The sequence below is a fragment of the Myotis lucifugus genome, unplaced genomic scaffold (assembly GCF_000147115.1).
Source record: "Myotis lucifugus unplaced genomic scaffold, Myoluc2.0 scaffold_186, whole genome shotgun sequence".
Classification (NCBI taxonomy): Eukaryota; Metazoa; Chordata; class Mammalia; order Chiroptera; family Vespertilionidae; genus Myotis; species Myotis lucifugus.
In genome coordinates, this window is record NW_005871234.1 from 1,882,710 (window position 1) to 1,902,032 (window position 19,323).

Sequence of the window (19,323 nt, forward strand, 5' to 3'; positions counted from 1 at the left end):
GGGTTCAATTCTCGGTCAAGGCCACGTACCTGGGTTGCAGGTTTGATCTCCAGCCCTGGTTGGGCATGTACAGGAGGCAGCCAATCCATGTGTCTCTCTCACATAAATGTTTCTCTCTCTCTAAAAAAAATAATAAATGGAAAAATATCCTCGGGTAAGGAGTAACAAAAAAATGCTTAGAAACACCCCTTTGTTCAGAACCCCTCCAATAGGAACCATGTGGAGGCAGTGTGGTGTAGCAGTTAAAAGAGTAGATTCTAGAGCTGACACTGAAATTCTGAATTCGCCACTTTGGGTTCTGATAAGATACGAGATTTCCATTTTTTTTTCAGTGTCTCCAAGTAGACATCCTAAATGTTAGAGGTCTGTGAATTGAGTCCATTTATTTTTCCCACTGAGCTTCACAGCCAAGGACAAGAACTAAAAGAGAAAATGTAGCACTTAGGTTTCTCTGAGCACTTTTCATCAGAGATCATAGTGTATGTCATACATATAACATGAACATATTATATACAGGTATTGTCTAAGCTTCTCAGTGTTTATATGATGCAAGGAATATTCCTTGAAGGAGCATGAATCCCAAAGGAAAACAAGCCAAAGTTAAAGGTCACATGGGGCTACGAGTAGAAATAGAACATGGGTTTTCCTTTAGCTTCCTGCCCTTGGCTGCTAAACTCTTCTCTGAAGAATTATTTGTGACAGATATTTTCATTTGGAAGCCTGAATGACTTCCAACAAGAAAAGAATGTCTTTGGCAATGTATTTTTGGGCAGAGGATAGGCTCCCCCCACTCCCCGCCCCCATGTTTTTGTTGTGGGAGTCTGGTGCTTGCGGCTGGGGCCTGATTTGGGAGAAAAGAGAAACACTCTGTTGCTCTTTATAGGCTGGAGGTGGGTGGGGAAACATGGCCTCCTGCATGGGCCTGTTCCCCTCATCTGCACATCTGGACCCCGTCATGCAGTGGCTGCAGGAAAGAGAAGTGCATTGCTTCAGAGTCTTTTGGACATTTCTTTGTATCCTAACCGTTCTGATCTGTTTCCTTAGGCTCTTTATTGAGAAACTACCAAAACATCGAGATTACAAATCGGCTGTCATTCCTGAAAAGAAAGACACGTTAAAGGTGGGTCTTCATTTTCATTGTCACCCATCTAAAAGCTTTGCAGTGGCACACACTAACTTCAGGGTAAAGTAGTAGTGGCTGCATCTGAGCATCAAATCCTGCAATAGGAGATGAGGCCATTTCACCAGATCAGTGTGAAATAGCAGGTATGGTGCCATAGGGAGTATTTCAAATTGTTTTTGGAAATATTGTTGCCACTGCCAATTTGACTTTTCTATTTAATTAGCTTGGACTTATTCTAATTTTCAGTATTTTTGTGTATCTGTCAGAAATTAAATGAGATTGCATTTCCCAGAGCAGAACAGCTGAAGGCAGAGCTGTTGAAACGATATACCAAAGAATACACAGAACATAATGAAGAAAAAGTGAGTATATAATAACAAAAAAGGAAATTAATTTTTCTTCTTAGGCTGTGCCCTGTGGTACTTTACTATTTTTGGCAAGTACCAGAACTCAGAAAAGTAGAATGCAAGTATTTAAGCTGAGTACTCTAACACAGATTTAGCCTGCCTGCCCACCTTTTTCCAAGCCATTTTCAAATCACTCCTGTTAGGAAGAGTCAGTTCACGCATACGGAGGAGCTCCCAGGCCGCCATCAGTGGTCTGTGTCAGATGCGAGTGCATCCTGCAGGCACTTCCACATTATGTTGCAGCGCTCTGCTGAGCTCTGTTCTGGACTCTGATGGGGAAAACCAGCAGAGAGGCGAACAGTTATGAGGCATATATTTCTTTATTTTTTAATCCTCACTGGAGGATATTTTTTTCATTGACTGACTTTTTAAAAGAGACTAGAAGGGAGAAGGGAGGGAGGGAGAGAGAGAGAGAAACATCTATTAGTTGCCTTCCACATGAGCCCCAACCTGGGCTGGGGATCAAACCTGCAACCCAGGTACATGCCCTTGACTGGGAATCCAACCTGCAACCCTTTGGTACATGGGCCAACACTCTAACCACTGCTCAGTGATTTCACTGGCCAGGACTATGAGGCATATATTTCTAAGGCACTGAGTGAGTGAAAACCTTAATGGAGGAGATTAGTACTTAATATTTCTTGTTCATTAAAAATGTCATTCTGTGTTGAACTGATCACCAGAACATTTCAGAGCTTTCATTTTGGGTTAAAAATTCAATAGAAACCCCAACATAGCAGGTTTAAGTTTGGATTTGGTTCTATTTTATAGCCTTACTTGGGATATAGAATGTATGCATGGCACAGTTAGAGAATAAAACTGTATATGATACCAGCTATGAAATGCAGACAATAAGTTGCATCAAGATTTCAGTAAAGGAAATACATTAATTAGAGTCATTGGGAAGGGTACTGAGAGGAATGGGACATTAACTGTCCTTGAAGAATAGGTATATGGTGGCTAGATAGACGGGAGTGGGTGACTTCCATGTGTGTAGATGTACTGAGGAAGCATGAATCCTGTGTTGGGAAATCAGGCCAGAGCAGAAGCACATTTTTGGAAGTCCCCCTGCTGAATAGCCTTGTCCTCCTATTCTTTTTTTGTAGAAGAAGGAAGCAGAAGAGTCTGCCCGGAACCGGGCCATCCAGCAGGAGATGGAAAAGGAAAGACAGAGGGTAGCACAACAGAAGAAGCAACAGTTGGAGCAGGAACAGTTCCATGCCTTTGAGGAGATGATCCGGAACCAAGAACTAGAAAAAGAGCGACTAAAAATTGTACAGGAGTTTGGGAAGGTGGACCCTGGCCTAGGCGGCCCACTGGTGCCTGACTTGGAGAAGCCCTCCCTAGATGTGTCCCCCATGGCACCTGTTGCAGCCACACAGCCTTCAGACTGTAATACAGCTGTGAAGCCTGCCAGGCCACCTGTGGTGGACAGGTCCTTGAAACCTGGAACATTGCACAGCTCAGAAAGTGAGTCCTTTTGCTCATGTCCTCTTTCATCTCTGCTGCAGCTAAACAGTGTGTCATTCTGGGGGATTCTGCCTAAGATGACCTCCAGTATCCCACTCATTAGGCTGTGGTCACAGCTCCCATTTGATCAGTATTGCTAGACTGCATCCTGTCACACTGGCTGTATTATGAAAGTGGCCTTTTCTTAAGCCATATAATTTACCTGGATCATGATCAGTTTTCTGAAGAAATAATAATATCCTTGAAAGTCCCACCCTCAGCTTTAAAGGGTGGTACAGAGATTTGAAATGTTCAATGAGCCGAAGCCGGTTTGGCTCAGTGGATGGAGCGTCGGCCTGCGGACTGAGGGTTTGTAGTGTGACAGCTGACTTTAAAGGGGGCCACTACTGAATTGTACTTCACCTGAAAACATTCCTGATCCTAAAGGAACTTAGTCAAGGTGAATATTGTATATAGTAGGTGATAATTCAGTCCAGCCATAAACACCATCAATAGTCTTTCCTCCTCTCACCAGTGATAGACTATCTGAGAAAGTAACAATAGCTTCAAATTGATAAGTATACCTTAATTATTAGAATAGATGGTTTTGGGTAGGAATATGCTTTCAAGTAGTCATTTAAGGAAGTCTGCTTTGCAGAAGATCCACTTAAAAGGACGATGTATGAGTGGGCCAGGGGTGCTAGACTCTGAAGCCTGGCCTTTAGGGTTTTCCCCCACATACTCCGCAGACTTATCTCTCACACTGTTTCCTCATGCATATTCTATACTTTGGTCAAATTGGACTCTCATTCCCATAACAGTCCCTGGACTATCTTATCCAAAGAGGTTTATTAACATTTGCCCTGAACTTAAAATCTCTTTTCTTTCTCTCTGTCTTCCCTGATTTTCTTAACATTTTCCCAGATCTTCTTCTCTTCAATAAAATTGATTCTGTTCTTAAAACTCCCAGAGCTCTTATTATCTGTAAAGGTCATTACCTGGTAGTATAGTCATTAGTCAGTAACTAGGCTTTAACTTCTTGCCGGCTTAGGGCTTGAGTGTTACTCCTTTCTGTGTTCCCTGTGGGCTGAGCACAGAGTCTGTTTGGTAAGTGATTATTGAATCGAAAGGATGGTGCCAAACCTTAATTCAGAATCCTCAGATACCGGCCTCAGACTGCCACGTGACTGCTTGCCTCCTGGTCTGACATTGTTACCTCTCCAGCGGTCCAGATCTTGCTTTTAAGTGTGCAGAAGCAGAACATCCTTTTTCACTTTTTTTTTTTAATGGAAATGTGACTGTGAAAGATACCCCCTGATTTTAGCCTTTTGGCTCTCTCATGGGTTTCTCCCTGGTGTTCAGGGACTGGGTCCATGCTTGGCATTCTGAACCAGGCTTATAAGCTGCTTTGTATGCTCATGCCTTTTATGAGGACCAGAGGGATTTTTTTGTTTTATCATTTTCGCTTTCTTCTAAATTATTAAATTCAGAAGTAAGTAATTGCCCATATTACTTTCTGTTATCTAGAATATATCCTGGTGTGTTTCTTTGAAAGGCATACCCTTTGATATTTTTATCTTAAATAAAAGAGATAATTAAAATAAAAGTAAAAATTTAATTGAACAAGGAGGTTATTTTTTATTCCTTTGTATTAGATGGTGACAGAATTCCTGAATAGCTCAGAAACTTTAAAAAATATATATTTTTTTATTGATTTCAGAGAAGAAGGGAGAGGGAGAAAGAGATAGAAACATTAATGATGAGAAAGAATCACCAATCGGCTGCCTCCTGCACGCCCCCCACCAGGGATCAAACCCGCAACCTGACCAGAATCAAACCTGGAACCCCTTAGTTTGCAGGCTGACGCTCCATCCACTGAGCCAAACCGGCCAGGGCAGAAGAAACTTATTTTAAGTAGTAGTTTACCCTTGTCTTAACTTGAATGATTGAAGTCTCTCTTTTTTTCTTTTAAAAAAAATATCTTTTTATTGATTTTTAGAGAGAGAGGAAGGGAGAGAGATAGAGAAATAGAAACATTGATGAGAGAGGAACATCATTGATCAGCTGCCTCCTGCATGCCCCCGACTGAGGATGGAGCCTGCACCTGGGCATGTACCCTGACTGGGAATCGAACCAGCGACCTCTTGGTTCCTGGGTTGATGCTCAACTGCTGAACCACACCAGCTGGGCTGAAGCCTCTTTTCTTCTCTTGAAATCTTGTACTCCCAACAGCTATGGTCAGAGGTTGGAAAAGAGACTTTATAACCCTCTTTCTTCTGCCATTTAGGATGAGATTCCCTCTCACTGCCTGAAGTTAGGGGCAAAGGGGACGTGGCAGTGATAGGACATTGCTCTCCCAGGGTTGCCAACTCTGAGTGTGCTTGGGAAGTCTCTGCCCATGGTCTCAGATATTTCCCTTTTCTCCATTACAGCTCCTACAATTGATGGGCTGCGCCACATGGTGGTTCCCGGGAGGCTCTGCCCACAGTTCCTCCAACTAGCCGGTGCCAACACTGCACGGGGAGTAGAGACATGTGGAATTCTCTGTGGAAAACTGGTAAAAACAAATGCTTTTCTGAGCTGAAACTGTTTCTCCCCCCCTTGGCCTCCTGTGGCTCTGAGAGAAGTAAACAGGGTCGGTTGCTCTTTGTACCTATCCCTTTGCCCAAGGAACCATGGACAGCAGCGTAATGCCATGTCACTTTGAATTTGGTGACCATATCTGATTGATTTTCAGAGTCCCTTGAATTTAACTGATTATTTTAATGCCAGTAGTAAGAAATACCTACTTCTACACTGGGTAGGAAGATCCAGTCATTATCTATATACCATTTTTCAAGCACCTGCTTTATGGTAGGACCTGGGGGTATGAAATACATATGACACGTAACATGTGCCCACAGAAAGAACCCAAGCACTTTGGCAAGGTGGGAGATGCACACCAAAGGTAAGTAGCATGCTGAATAGTGTGTACAATACAAGCACTAAGAACTTTGAAGAAGGAAAGAACATTGAATGGAGGCACTTACAGAACCCATTACTCGCTGCTGAATGAATAAGTATGAATAAATGAATGAAGTGGAATAGACTTGGACTGAGCCTTAAAGGATGAGAAGGACTTAGAGGAACAGTGATAGGGAAACTCCTTAAGACATGAGCAAAGGAAGAGAAAAGGTACTATATGCGGAGCTTCCCGAGAACCACCAGTAGACCCATTTCACTTCAGAGGAAATCCCCATGGGGCTGTGGGCATCTGTGACTTGGCAGAGTGTCCCCCAGGGAATGCACATGAGCAGCCAAGGTTGTGAACCACAAGGTGGGGGACTCGGAGCAAGGTGTAGACTCGGGTGGGATGGGCCTTCACTTACATAGATGTTGAACTTTCCACTGCTGTGACAGAGTGGGGTTGCATAAGTGCCTGGGAATCAGGATGGGCTGTTTTCTTCATTGACAGATGAGGAATGAATTTACCATCACCCACGTTCTCATCCCCAAGCAAAGTGCTGGGTCCGATTATTGCAACACGGAGAACGAAGAAGAGCTTTTCCTCATACAGGATCAGCAAGGCCTCATCACACTGGGCTGGATTCATGTAAGCAATGCTGTGCTCTCGGGTCAGTCTCTTCTCTCACAATGTTGTAAGCACACTGCCAGTTTTCTTCTTAAAGCAAAGTGAATCGCATTCAGATTATTTAGATGATTGTGTCTCCCTCCCTTGGATGCACACTCGACTTCCCTAGCATACTTGACTGCTTGTGCTCCAGTATTGATTTCTGGGAACTACTTAGGGCTTTAAAATTTTTTAATTAATTATCATTATTTTTAAAAAAAACTGAACTTGTTTTCTTAATGTCCCAGATTCCTTGTGAGTGTGAATGGTGATGGGATGCTGGCCTAGAATATAAGTGGACATGGGCTATGCCTACTTCATACATAGTCTATCTGTTCTGAAAAGTATAGAGCTCAAAATATTTTAAATGAGCCAAGGAAGTTAATTCAGATGTTTCATTTGGTTTTTCTTAAAGCAGCCTATATCTTTTTGTAAACCAGAAGGGCCACCAATATAGGTGATTTTCAAGTGTCTGCATATCTTATGTAATCTTTTGGTAATATTCAGGTAAAATATAATTCTAAAAATTATTTCTTGATTTTTTTTTCTTTTCCTTTTCAATTCCTCACTCTCAGACCAGGCTGCTTTTCATGTTGCGTGCCAGGGTTACATACGAACAAGTCAGCTCACTTCAGGATTTGGGAAGATGACTCATACTTGTATGTTAGAATTTGGGAAATACTCACCTGGGAGGCAGTCCCATGTGCCTCTGTCCTTTATTCAGTTTAAGTACATAAATATTTGCCTTCCATTGTGTATCCCCATTGGATAGAAAACTTGTTTCTTATCTGCCAGGGGTTATAGATTTAAGTAAGATATGATTCTGGTTTCATGAAGGAAATTAGACACATAGACAAGTTATAACTCTTCACATGAGGCAGAATGGGCCAAGTGCCTTGAGGAGCAAAGGGAGCCCTGTGGAATTCAGAGGAAGGAGGGATCACTTGGTATGATTTACTAGAATTTTGACAAGATGGGCCAAGGGAGAGTTCTGTATGGAAGGGAAGGCATTGGAATAGGCAGACGGTGCCTGGAGCATTGAGTGTCGAGTTTGCTGGAGTTTATGGTTCATGCCAGGAAATGGTGGTAGATAAGCTTTAACGTGATACATTGGGTAGACAAGCAGAATAGTTCTCCTTTTTAGTAAGAAGAGACTCTTAAAGGTTGTTTTTTTTCTGTATTTGTGATTCTTTCTTCTTTTATTAACATAGTTGACATATAATTTTATATTCATTTCAGGCGTACAGTATGAATTTACATCTTGAGTAGAGCAAACCATACTTTAGAAAAATTAAAACAAAAGCAGTTTTAAGATAAGTTGAGGCAGAGAGATTATTTAAGAGATTCGTGTGGTGATGAAATCTAATTATGAGAGCTCGGATGATAACATTGTGCTTGGGTAGGAGGAGATGAATGTAGGATTTCAGAGGATGTGGGGAATGAGTAAGAGGATGATGAGTAAAGGTCAGTGATGACTTAGAGATTTGGAGCCTGACTCGTGGGAGTGGCAGTGATCATCTCATAAGCAGAAACCGGGCTCCAGGAGGAGAACTTACTTTGGAAGTGGGATGAATGGTGTTCAGTCTGAGCATGGTGAATGGAAGGTACTAGTGAGACATTAAATCGGTGGAGATAGTTATCAGGCTGTTGGAAATGTGGCTGGGGCTTGGGAGCAAGGCCAAGGCAGAAAGATCTGGGAACCTCTGCATAGAGCTGATCTTGGAAGCCTAGGAACTGGAGGAGAGTGGGGAGCAAGAAAAGATTCGCTGGAAGCCTTGGGGACAGGCTACCTAGGGGGATATAGGAAGTAGGCAGTAATGAAGCAAAGAGATGTCGGAGAAAGATGAGTGTAGTGCTAAGGCACAGAAACCAAAGGAGGAGGAACGTTTTAAGAAGAAACTTCAGGCCCAGCCTGAGTGGCTCAGTGGTTGACCTATGAACCAGGAGGTCACAGTTAGATTCCTGGTCAGGGCACAGGCCCAAGTTTTGGGCTGGATCCCCAATGTGGGGCATGCAAGAGGCAACCAATTAATGATTCTCATCATTGATGTTTCTCTCTCCCTCTCCCTTCCTCTCTGAAATCAATAAAAATATATTTAAAAAAACAACAACACAGAAAAGAAGAAATTTCAGGATGTTAACTATGTCACATGCTGCAGAGAGCTCTAGAATGATGAAGACCTGGATGAGCCTGTTGGATTTGGGGAAGTCACTGGTGACCTCAATTTAATGGGTTTTAGGCAGCAGTGGGAGTAGATTATAAAGGCTGAAGGAGTAATGGGAATGGAGGTTATGCTGATAGTGAAATGCACACCACATTTTTGAAGAGCCTAGTCCTAAAGGAAAGGAAAGAGAGGGGATTCCCAGTGGCTTCAGGAGTGGCCAGGTCGAGAGAAGATTTGCTTGATTTATAGTTTAGTATGAAGGACTTGAATATGAGTTTTGGTTTGATTTTGTTTTTTTTAAACCTTTACATTTGAAATATAATATATATAAGAAAGTACATAAACTAAATTATGAACCATTTAGCAAACATCTATGTACACAAACTACAAGAAATAGAACATTGTTCAAGAAATAGAGCCTTGCCGGCGTAGCTCAGCAGTTAAGCATCGACCCATGAGCCAGAAGGTCAGGGTTCGATTCCTGGTCGGGACACATGCCTGGGTTTTCGGGCTAGATCCCCAGAAGGGGGCATGCAAGAGGCAGCCAATTGATGATTCTCATCATTGATGTTTCTCGCTCTCCCTCTCTCTGAAATCAGTAATTTTTTTTTTTAAAGAAATAGAACATTGCCAGAAGCATGCTCCCACCCCCCACACCCTGTCTCCTGCCCAGTCACACTTCCTCACTCGCCTGACTTTTTTGGAAATCTTTGTCTTTCTTTATAGTTTTACCACCTAAATGTGTATTCATAATGAGATATTTAGTTTTGCCTGGTTTTGAACTTTATATAAATAGAATTATACTAGCATAATATGTATTCTTTTGTGTCTGGCTTCTTTGCTCAACATTTTTAAGGTTTGTTTCCATTCTTGTCTGTTAGTTGTCTGATTGTGTTTTTAACACCAGTGAGCCAGTGGAGGAGATTTTAGAGGGCAGGAAAGACAGGAAAGGAGCAAATCAAAACTATGGATGTAGGAAAGTACCAAATCAAAACTAAACAAAGGACATTCATCTTCATACGGGGGAGAAAACACTCATTCCTCTGAGACAGAATTGAAGGCAGAGAGAAAGAAACAGATTTTAAACAAATTCTCAGCCAAAGATATGTTTTTTTTAATAAATTGATTTTTAGAAAGAGAAACATCGATGTGAGAGAGAAACATCAGTCAGTTGCCTGACCAGGGATTTAACCTGAAACCTAAGTATGTGCCCTGATTAGGAATCAATCCTGCAACCTTTTGGCATATTGGGCAGTGCTCCAACCAACTGAGCCACCTGGCCAGGGCAGAGAAAATTTTGAGGTTATATTTGCAGGGGTTGAGGAAAGTCAGTTTAGGTGATCTTGATTTCAACAAGGTTGGCGTCTAGAGTCACCACCCAGTGAGAAGAGACGGGGGTTTAAGAAGTGGAGGAGATGGGAGAAAGTCTGGAATAATTACTGTTTAGGACTTCAGGAAGAACTTAACGGCAAATGAACAAAAAGATTTCTAATATCAGTGAGGGCTCAGGTAGGAACAAATTTAGATCCTAAATTGATAGCATTTCCCCATGATATTTCTGTCCCATCCCTTCTTAACTTGGGATTAAAATAAACAAAAGCAGACCATAAGTGTGCTCAGATCTTACAGTTGGCAAGAGGAAAATGCAAAAGATCCAACCTACAACTCAGGTACATATGTGCCCTTGACCAGGAATGGAATGCTCTAACCACTGAGCACACCAGCCAGGGCAACGCAAGGTTTTTATTCAGTTTAACAAAAGAAAATGCCAGCAACAAACCAGTTCTCTGTATGGTCATGTATTGATCACCAGCTATTGTGGAACCCCAAGCCCAATATTCAAGGCTCTCCTTCACCTGGTCTCAGACTGACTTTGCTAGCAGTGCTCTCCTGTGGCTGCTCTGCTCCCATCCAGGCGCCCAGGCTGCCCTCAGTATCCACTCCCCTTGCTCATTTCTGTTCCTTTGCTATATTGAAACTCAATTGTGAAGGGAAGGAGAGAGAGAGAAGGCATAGTAGTTAGAGGGAAACAGTGGCTCAAGGCAAGGTTTTTTTGTTTTGTTTTGTTTTAGTCCTCACTCAAGGATATTTTTTCCATTGCTTTCCATTGGAAGGGAGAGGAAGGGAGGGAGAGAGAGGGAGAAACATCATTGTGAGAAAGACACACATCAATTGGTTGTTTCCCACATGAGCCCCAACTGGGGGTGGAGATCAACCTGCAACCCAGGTACATACCTGCCCTTGACCAGGAATGGAATGCTCTAACTACTGAGAACACCAGCCAGGGCAAGGCAAGGTTTTTTTAATTTAGTTTAACAATTATTTATTGAGCCCCTGATATGTGTCTCTATATTGTCTCTCTAGTTAACCCAGCTTTAGAATGGAGGTCTGGATCGGCCTGTGTAGGCCTCATTCGTTCCCAGTTAGAATTCCTGGCTCTGAGAAGATTTGACTTTGGGTGGTGGGCAGGTGATGCAATGTACAGATCTTGTAACATATAAACCCATACCTGAAACCTACGTGTTCATATTGACCAATGTTACCCCAATAAATTTAATTAAAAAAAAAAATTTCTGGCTCTAACCATGGGATAAAATGTGTTGGTACAGGCCATTTGTCCTTAGCAGCCTATAGGATCATATTATTATCAGGTAGAAACTGTTTTTCCCTCGATGTCACCAAAATCCATACCCGCCCTGTGAAGATCTGTGTGTGGTTTCCTGTCAGCATCCAGCTAACACATTCCTGTCCTGCAGACCTCTTCCACAGTGTTCTGTGGAGTGGTGCTTCTCAGACAAGGTGGCACAGAGAATCATTTAATGAGCTGTTATTTATTTATTTTTTTATTATTTATTTATTTTTAATCCTCACCTGAGAATATTTTTTCCATTGATTTTTTTTTTTTTGAGAGAGTGGGAGGTAGGAGGAGTGGGGGGGAGAGAGAAATACCGATATGAGACACATCGATTAGTTGCCTCCCGCTCGCACCCAACTAGGGCTAGGGATTGAACCAGCAATCCTTTGGTCCATAGGCTAGCACTCTAACCACTGAGCAAACCAGCCAGGGCTAATGAGCTTTTTAAAAAAAGAGAAGTTTTTCTCAGGATGGATGTTTCTAGGGGTGGAGCACAGGGGCCTGTGCTTTCGACAAGCTCCTCAGGAGCTTCATTTTTTGCACAGTGGGTTTGAAAACACTGGTCAAATATACTTACTGATTTTCTGTGCTTTTCTGTTAGTGAAGGTTTGGTGGACTTTTTGAGTCATACTGGGTCTTTCTTTTTCTATTCTTGTTATCTAAAATCACACCCCCTCAAAGGTGAACATATATCATTACATGGTTGTTCATTTGTGTACAAAGAATGTGCTTAATTAAACAAATAATTGAGAACAAATGAGATAAACTGAATGTACATTTAGATGGTGTTCTAACCTCACATTTCAATATCGTGGTCCTTTTTTGAAACAAGACAGATTCCTTTGTGTGACTTACCTGCCCACTGAAATCCCAGTCACCCCTGCCTCTGTATCCTTGGAGGATATGCTTTATCACTGGACAGCCTTTGCCCCTTTTGCCTTTAGAGCCCCAGACTCATGTTTGACCTTTTAACACCTCTGTGAGGAAGAAGAATCACTCATCTAACTGGTTAAGTCCTTGACTTCTACCATGTTGAAGTATTGTTGGGCAGCTGTTCCATCTGTTCCAGGACGGATGACTCTCGCTGTGCAGAGAGAGCCTGTGAGGAGTTAAATAAGTCTTGATGGTCAATTAGAAATTATGAGTCTCTTCACATACTCACGTTAAACAACAGTTGTTTACACTGCTGGAAAAGAAATTCATTACTTATCATGAACTTCAGGTGTACCCCTCATGGCTGCAATGGCTTTGAACTTGAGAAGGAGACTGTGGCCACTAGCTGCTGAGAACTATTTGACTCTACCTTCCTGCATGGGCCAGGGTTAGCCATGAATTCTCATTGAGAGCGTCTCTGACTTTTTTTCTCTTCTCAGACTCATCCCACACAGACTGCCTTCCTCTCCAGTGTTGACCTGCACACTCACTGCTCCTATCAGTTGATGTTGCCGGAGTCAATAGCCATTGTTTGCTCCCCTAAATTCCAGGAGTAAGTACCTAGGACATGGGGGGGCGGGCAGTACAAGGAGGCAGTGGGGGGAAGCCTCAGAGGAAAGGATCTCTATCCCTAAGACCTTGTTCTCTATAAAATATATAGATTGTGGTATTAATTGGCTGTTCTAAGAGGCTTCCTTTTAAGCCCCATATCCTGATATACCTGGTACACTTGTTTGAAAAGATATCCAAGCTTAGGTGCTTTTCTTTTCTTTTCTTTTTAATATATTTTTATTGATTTCAGAGAAGAAGGCGGGGGAGGGGGGGGAGAGAGAGAGAGAGAGAGAGAGAGAGAGAGAGAGAGAGATCAATGAAGAGAGAGAATCATTGATGAGCTGCCTCCTGCATGCCCCCTAGTGAGGATTGAGTCTGCAAACCAGGCATATGCCCTTGACCAAAATCAAACCTGGGACCCTTCAGTCCACAGGCTGACGCTCTATCCACTGAGCCAAACCAGCTAGGGCTAGGTCAGCTAGGGCTAGGTGCTTTTCTAAGAAAAGGACATAAGAAATTTGAAGTGTTTGACTTGAAGCAATAGGAATTGTAAGAGATTTTATGTCAGATTAGAGAATTTCAAAATCAAACATTATCTCAATGTTAACTTCTTTTTCATTCTAAATCCTGTTATTTACTGTGAATTCCCCTAGCAAACTAGTGTGGTGGCAGTGATGACTCATTCTCTAACTCTGACTCATTCACCAGAGAAGAGACTTACCAGCCAGTGTACTTCTGAGGTGGTCTCAAAATGAGCTCTGCCCTGCTGTGTGTGTGTGTGTGTGTGTGTGTGTGTGTGCGTGCGTGTGTTAGGGATTGGGGGGCCACATTTGCTTGATTCTGGGTCTGCTTTTTCTTTTTCCAGAACTGGATTCTTTAAACTAACTGACCATGGACTAGAGGAGATTTCTTCCTGCCGCCAGAAAGGATTTCATCCACACAGCAAGGATCCACCACTCTTCTGTGTATGTATCTATGTAGAAGGATTCGGGGCTGTGCCTCAGGGAGAGAAGACAGTCAGAGCTGATGAGGTGCATTGCCTTTCTGACCCACATAGAAGATTAGCCTTATCACCTACCTTCCCAAATCTTCCTAATACGTGGGAGGCAGCGTGGGATGGAAACAGATTGGAGTCTTAGCTCTGCTACTTAAGAACCATGTGTCTTTGATCAGGCTCCTTAACCTTCTTGCGCCTCAGCTTTATACCTGTAAATGGGGATGATAATAATAATCCCTACTTTATAGAGTTATTGAGAGGGTTAAATGAGATAATATGCAGAAAATACCTAGTGCAGTAAGCTGGCTTATTAACTGTTAGTTTTTTTTCTTTATCAATATCAGTTGCTAAGCCTATCTATATATATAAAAGCCTAAGCAACCGTCGAGCGTTCGACCATCTGACTGGTAGCTATGATGCACAATGACCACCAGGGGGCAGATGCTCAATGCACCCGGAACCAGAGAGGAGGGAGCCCGATTCCGGGGTGTGTCACCCAAGAACTGCCCTCTCGCAATCTGGGACCCCTCGGGGGATGTCCAAGAGCCAGTTTTGGCCTGATCCCTGCAGGCCAGGCCAAGGGACCTCACCTGTGCACGAATCCGTGCACTGTGCCTCTAGTACTTCAATAAAAGATTTGAAATCATAGGAAAAAAACCACTTACAATAAGTAAAGTATATTTGATTCTGGAATTTTACTTAGAGAATAGGGACTTTATGATCTTCTTAGGAAGTTTTTTCCCTAAGTTGAATTCTGTGAATAAAAAGTTTCAGTTGCTGATAAGTTCAGTGTGTTGCCGTATGCCCCTCTACTGTGATAGTGTCACTCCACTCCATGCTGGGCATGGAGTGTTACTTCTTTAGGGTTCACTGGAAAGTGACCAATCTGGAAAAGAGACTTGGAACATTGTCATGTAAAGGGAACTGGGGGTGTTTAGAAGAGAAACTCCAGGGAGAATCTGAGAACTGGCTTTACTGTTAGAAGAACTGTTGTATAAAAAGATATTGGGAGTATTTCTTATGACTCAGAGCTAAAACTTAGATCTCATGGAATGACAGTTTTCAGCTGAGAATGAGAACAACTTTCTGACAAATCTGTTAAGAAAAAAATAGCTTAGTCTGTGGAATTGTGCACCTGAAACCTGTATGATTTTGTTAACCAGTATCACCCCAATAAATTCAGTAAAAAGGAAAAAAATATTAGGTTAAAAATCCTTAAAGTATAGGTTAGAAAAACAGGTTAGTCCACCTTGGAAAGTAATAAATGTCTAGGGGCCAGGATGTTAAAACAATCCCCCAAAATGTCCAGGTTTTCAGTTATAAAGACCCCTTTTGCATGCCAAAAGAGAGCATTCCCCATGTGCGAGGAGGAGTGCTTTATTTTCTGATTGACATAGTGACCCAAAAAACAGCAATGAAGTCAGCAATTCTTTTAGGTAAACATATACCTTTTGAATGACTCTAGAGTATAGATACATTTGAAAAATAAACGAGGATAGATAGGCCCACGTTGGAAATAATGATTCCTAGACCCTTTACTGAAACTGCCAGTTAAGTAGCAATCTGGATTCCAAGCTGGGAACCACTAGCCAGAATGAGCATTGTTAAGTAAGAAACTTTAAAAAAATGACTTCAGAATGTTCCAGGACTTCCCCTTTCTTTCTTTTTCTCTGTTACAGAGCTGCAGCCATGTGACTGTTGTGGACAGAGCAGTGACCATCACAGACCTGCGATGAGATTTGACCCAAACACCTGTCAGGAACTATAAAACCACATCAGTGTACTGTAGCCCCTTAATTTAAACTTTCCATAAAGTTCTGGGGGCTTTTTTAGGCAGAATAGAAAGTGAGTATCACCTGGGAGAGAACTCTTTCTATTTCTGATTTGAAAAGAAATATTTGAATATATATTTTTAGGCAAGTCTGGAAAATAGCACAATCATGCTAAAGCAACTTTTCAGTCTGCCTGTAACTAAGAAATTAACTTGAAAGAAGGGTATAATGAACACTAATATACTCTTTGTTCTAGATTCCCCAATTGTTAACATTTTTTTTTCTTTCAGCTCTCCTAATTTCTCTGCCAACTTGTTTATTGTTTACCTTTGGACTAATTAAGGGCATCTTTGCAGAAATTTGGAAGCCATTCAGAAAATCTTTGGGTTTTTGTGTGGTTTATGGCAATGTTAATAAAGTTTATTATGAGAGCCAGGGACAGCTCACTATGTCTGACCAGATGGTGAGCTTGACAACCCTGAAGGATGATTTTGTTGGGAATTACTAATATGTTATTTAACAAATATTTCAGGATATTTTTTCCTCTACAATAAAAAGCAATTAACTTATTTGTTCATGTGTGCTCTAGAGCAATCTGTTTGATCAAGCTTCGTCTGAACAGGCTGACTAAAAGGTCTAGTTTGGGGGAATATGAAATTTGAGATGGACTGCCGTGCAGGTGTGTCCCGGTTCACCTTTAATTGTTCTGTGTTTCTTGTCTACCTGTTGCCATCATCCAGGGCTGTGAAGTCATCTGCATTTTGGTGCTGTCTCAACTTCCTCCCTAGGTCCTAAAAGCTTTCAGATGAAGATAATAGAGTATTTGGAGTTCCAGGTTACACTCCACGTAAATGATTGCATTCCCATGCCTCCCCACCCTACCAATTTTTTGTGTTGACTATTCTTTTCTGAGTTGGGCAACATTTAGGAAGGTGTTTAAAGCTGCAGTTGATCCTGTGCTTTTCTTTCTATGAGCTTGTGTTCTAAGGTGGCCTGGAAATATTGGTATTGTTTGTGACCCTCAGGTGGGGGCAGAAGAGTAAATAGTTTGGATAGGAGAGGAGTGGGGTTTTTTAATATCAAAATTCTGTGGTGGGAAGTCTGCAAATGTATGAAGTTTTGCTTCATTTGAAAATTTAATGTCCTGAATATGTTCAGTGTTTATCACTTAGCATAGTGGTCACGGAACTTTTCCCCTAAAAGCCAACTCTCTCTATTCTTGTTCTTCGATTGGGTTCTTAACCTGTAGGATATTGGAAATTATTTCTCCTGCAGTTTTAGCGTGGGTAGGAATGTGGGGCCAAGTGAGGAAGAGAGAGTGCCTCGCCTGTCACTATCCCCCTTTCCCTGTGTGGCCCTGAGGCAGCCTGGACTGCTCCGCCTTGCACTAACAGTCCTGTTGTTGCCTGGTCCTATACAATTAATATGCACACGTTATGAATAATGATCTTAAAGTTTATACAATTTAAAAATTAATAAGTTAATCATAGAAGGTTACCTTTTAGAAGGTGAAAGAAGGAAAGCATGAGAAAATAAATACATATATAATCAGTTGTCTTTATTTGGAAATGAATGATAATGCAGTATCATAAATTAAAACTTCTGGAATTTCTACATATTGTACAGAAGGAAATTTAGAACTTTAGATGCTTTAATTATTTAATAAGAAAGAATCAAAAGATATGAATTAAGCATTTGCTTCAAATTACAGAAAAGAATAATGAAATATATGAGGAAAGCCAAGAAGAGAGAAATATTAAAGCATATATTACTGAATTTAAAAATAGGAGAATTGGTAGATAAGTTCATAATGTCATTCTTAAAACAAAACAAAACAAAAAAAAACACAATAAAATTGCCAGAGACAGAAAAAAAAAACTAGAAATGAACAAAGAGATACAACAAATGCATGTTATAAGAAAGTTCTACATAAAACTAGGATACTTAATTTGCTAGACAATGAAATAGATGACTTTCTAGTAAGAAAGAAATTATGCATGTGAATGAAACCACAATTATCTTAATTTAAAAGACTAAAAAATCAATATTAATGAAGTGGAAAAAAGTGTGCAGGTATTATCTCCAGATGCTTTTATGAGTGAGTTCTTTCCAACTTTCAAGGAACAGATCATCCTTATGCCATTTTTTATTGTAAAAAAAATCACATACTCTAAAATTTGCCATATTAATCTTTTTAAGTGTACAGTTCAGTAATGTTAAGTTTACTCACATTATTGTGAAACCAATCTCCAAAACTTTTTCATCTTGCAAAACTGAAACTTCGCACCCATTGAACAACATCTCCCTTTTCCTCCTTCCCTAGCCTCTGGCAACTATTCTTCTCTTTTCTGTCTCATAGAATTTGACTTCTTTAGGTATTTCATGTAAGTGGAATCACACAGTATTTATCTTTTTGTGACGTGCTTATTTGATTTAGATAATGTCCCAGGATTCATCTGTGTTGTAGCATGTAAAAATTTCCTTCGTAAGGCAGAATGATATTCCATTGTATCTATACAACACATTTTGTTTATCCATTCATCCCACAGTTGACAACTTGGTTGCGTCCACTTCTGGCTATTGTGAATAGTGCTGCTGTGGACATGAATGTATAAATATCTCTTGCTGTTTTAACTACTGTAGCTCATAGGAAACAAGAAAACCAACATAATTCATTTTTGTGAACATACCTAATCGTGCAAACACATATACACACGCTTCACACCATTTTCAATAACATAGATGCAAAAATCCTAAATGAAGCACACAAATTTATTAATAGAGTAAAGGAATAATGTGTCAAAACTGCCAGCATTTATTGTGCATCCGCATTTAGAACTTGCCCCTAACCCCCAGCTAGTAAGTGGCGGACTAGGAAGGCAGTCCAGATCTGCCTGACGCCAGAGCCCTGGATGCACATGGTAAGTTTGTTGAGAAGGTATTGGTGGCCCCATAAAATACTTACACTGACATAAGAGTGTCTTGTAGATAGTAAAGTATTTGAAGATGAAAATTGACATTCTTTTTTTTTTTTCCCCCAGAGGGGAAAGGAGAGAGAGAGAGAGAGAGAGAGGAAAGGAGAGGGAGAGAGAGAGAGAGAAACATCAGTGATGAGAGAATCATTGACTGTTTGCCTTCTTCATGCCATCCCACAACCTGGGCATGTGTCCCTGACTGGGATCAAACCTGGGACCCTTCAGTCTGCAGGTGGATGCTCTATCCACTGAGCCAAACCAGCTAGGGCTATTCTTTACTTTTAAAACTCCCCTAATAAGTTAGGAAAGAAAGAAGCTTCCTTAACATGATAAAATACAGTTTCTGAAGCAACACCCAGCATAATTTTTTTTCTTGCACAGGGGCCATGCTAATCTTCTCTATATCGTTCCAACTTTAGTATATGTCCTGCCAAAGCGAGCACCCCAGCATCATCCAATATAATAGGCTAATATGCAAATGGACTAAACCACGGAACGACCGGTCGCTATGACTCGCACTGACCACCAGAGGGCAGATGCTCATCGCAGGAGCTGCCCCCTTGGTCAGTGTGCTCCCCTAGGAGGAGTGCCGCTCAGCCAGAAGCTGGGCTCATGGTTGGCAAGCGCAGCAGCAGTGGTGAGAGCCTCTCTGCCTCCTCGCGGGGAGCGAGCCTAAGCCATTAGTCGGACATCTCCCAAGGGCTC

At 41.5% G+C, this 19,323-nt stretch overlaps 1 protein-coding gene and 1 non-coding gene across 8 annotated transcripts in view; one reads left to right on the forward strand and one right to left on the reverse strand.

Annotated features, from left to right (window-relative positions):
• STAMBP (STAM binding protein) overlaps positions 1–16,212 on the forward strand; it is a 27,297-nt gene extending 11,085 nt beyond the window's left edge. For 2 of the 7 annotated variants that reach the window (XM_006096775.3, XM_006096774.3), the window contains exons 3-10: positions 1,045–1,120; positions 1,390–1,485; positions 2,637–3,000; positions 5,412–5,536; positions 6,434–6,571; positions 12,763–12,875; positions 13,740–13,839; positions 15,551–16,212. In XM_006096775.3, the coding sequence (XP_006096837.1) occupies positions 1,045–1,120; positions 1,390–1,485; positions 2,637–3,000; positions 5,412–5,536; positions 6,434–6,571; positions 12,763–12,875; positions 13,740–13,839; positions 15,551–15,607 (1,069 nt within the window). In that variant the 3' untranslated portion in view covers positions 15,608–16,212. Of the gene's footprint in view, positions 1–1,044; positions 1,121–1,389; positions 1,486–2,636; positions 3,001–5,411; positions 5,537–6,433; positions 6,572–7,164; positions 7,249–12,762; positions 12,876–13,739; positions 13,840–15,550 lie in introns of those variants that run through there. The other 5 variants (XR_002831192.1, XR_002831193.1, XR_002831194.1 and 2 more) reach the window with 5 other exon arrangements.
• Positions 16,213–18,953: 2,741 nt separating this feature from the next.
• On the reverse strand, positions 18,954–19,061 carry LOC111827568. The gene has a single exon (XR_002831196.1). It is a non-coding gene; the product is annotated as a U6 spliceosomal RNA (small nuclear RNA).
• Positions 19,062–19,323: the final 262 nt, after the last annotated feature.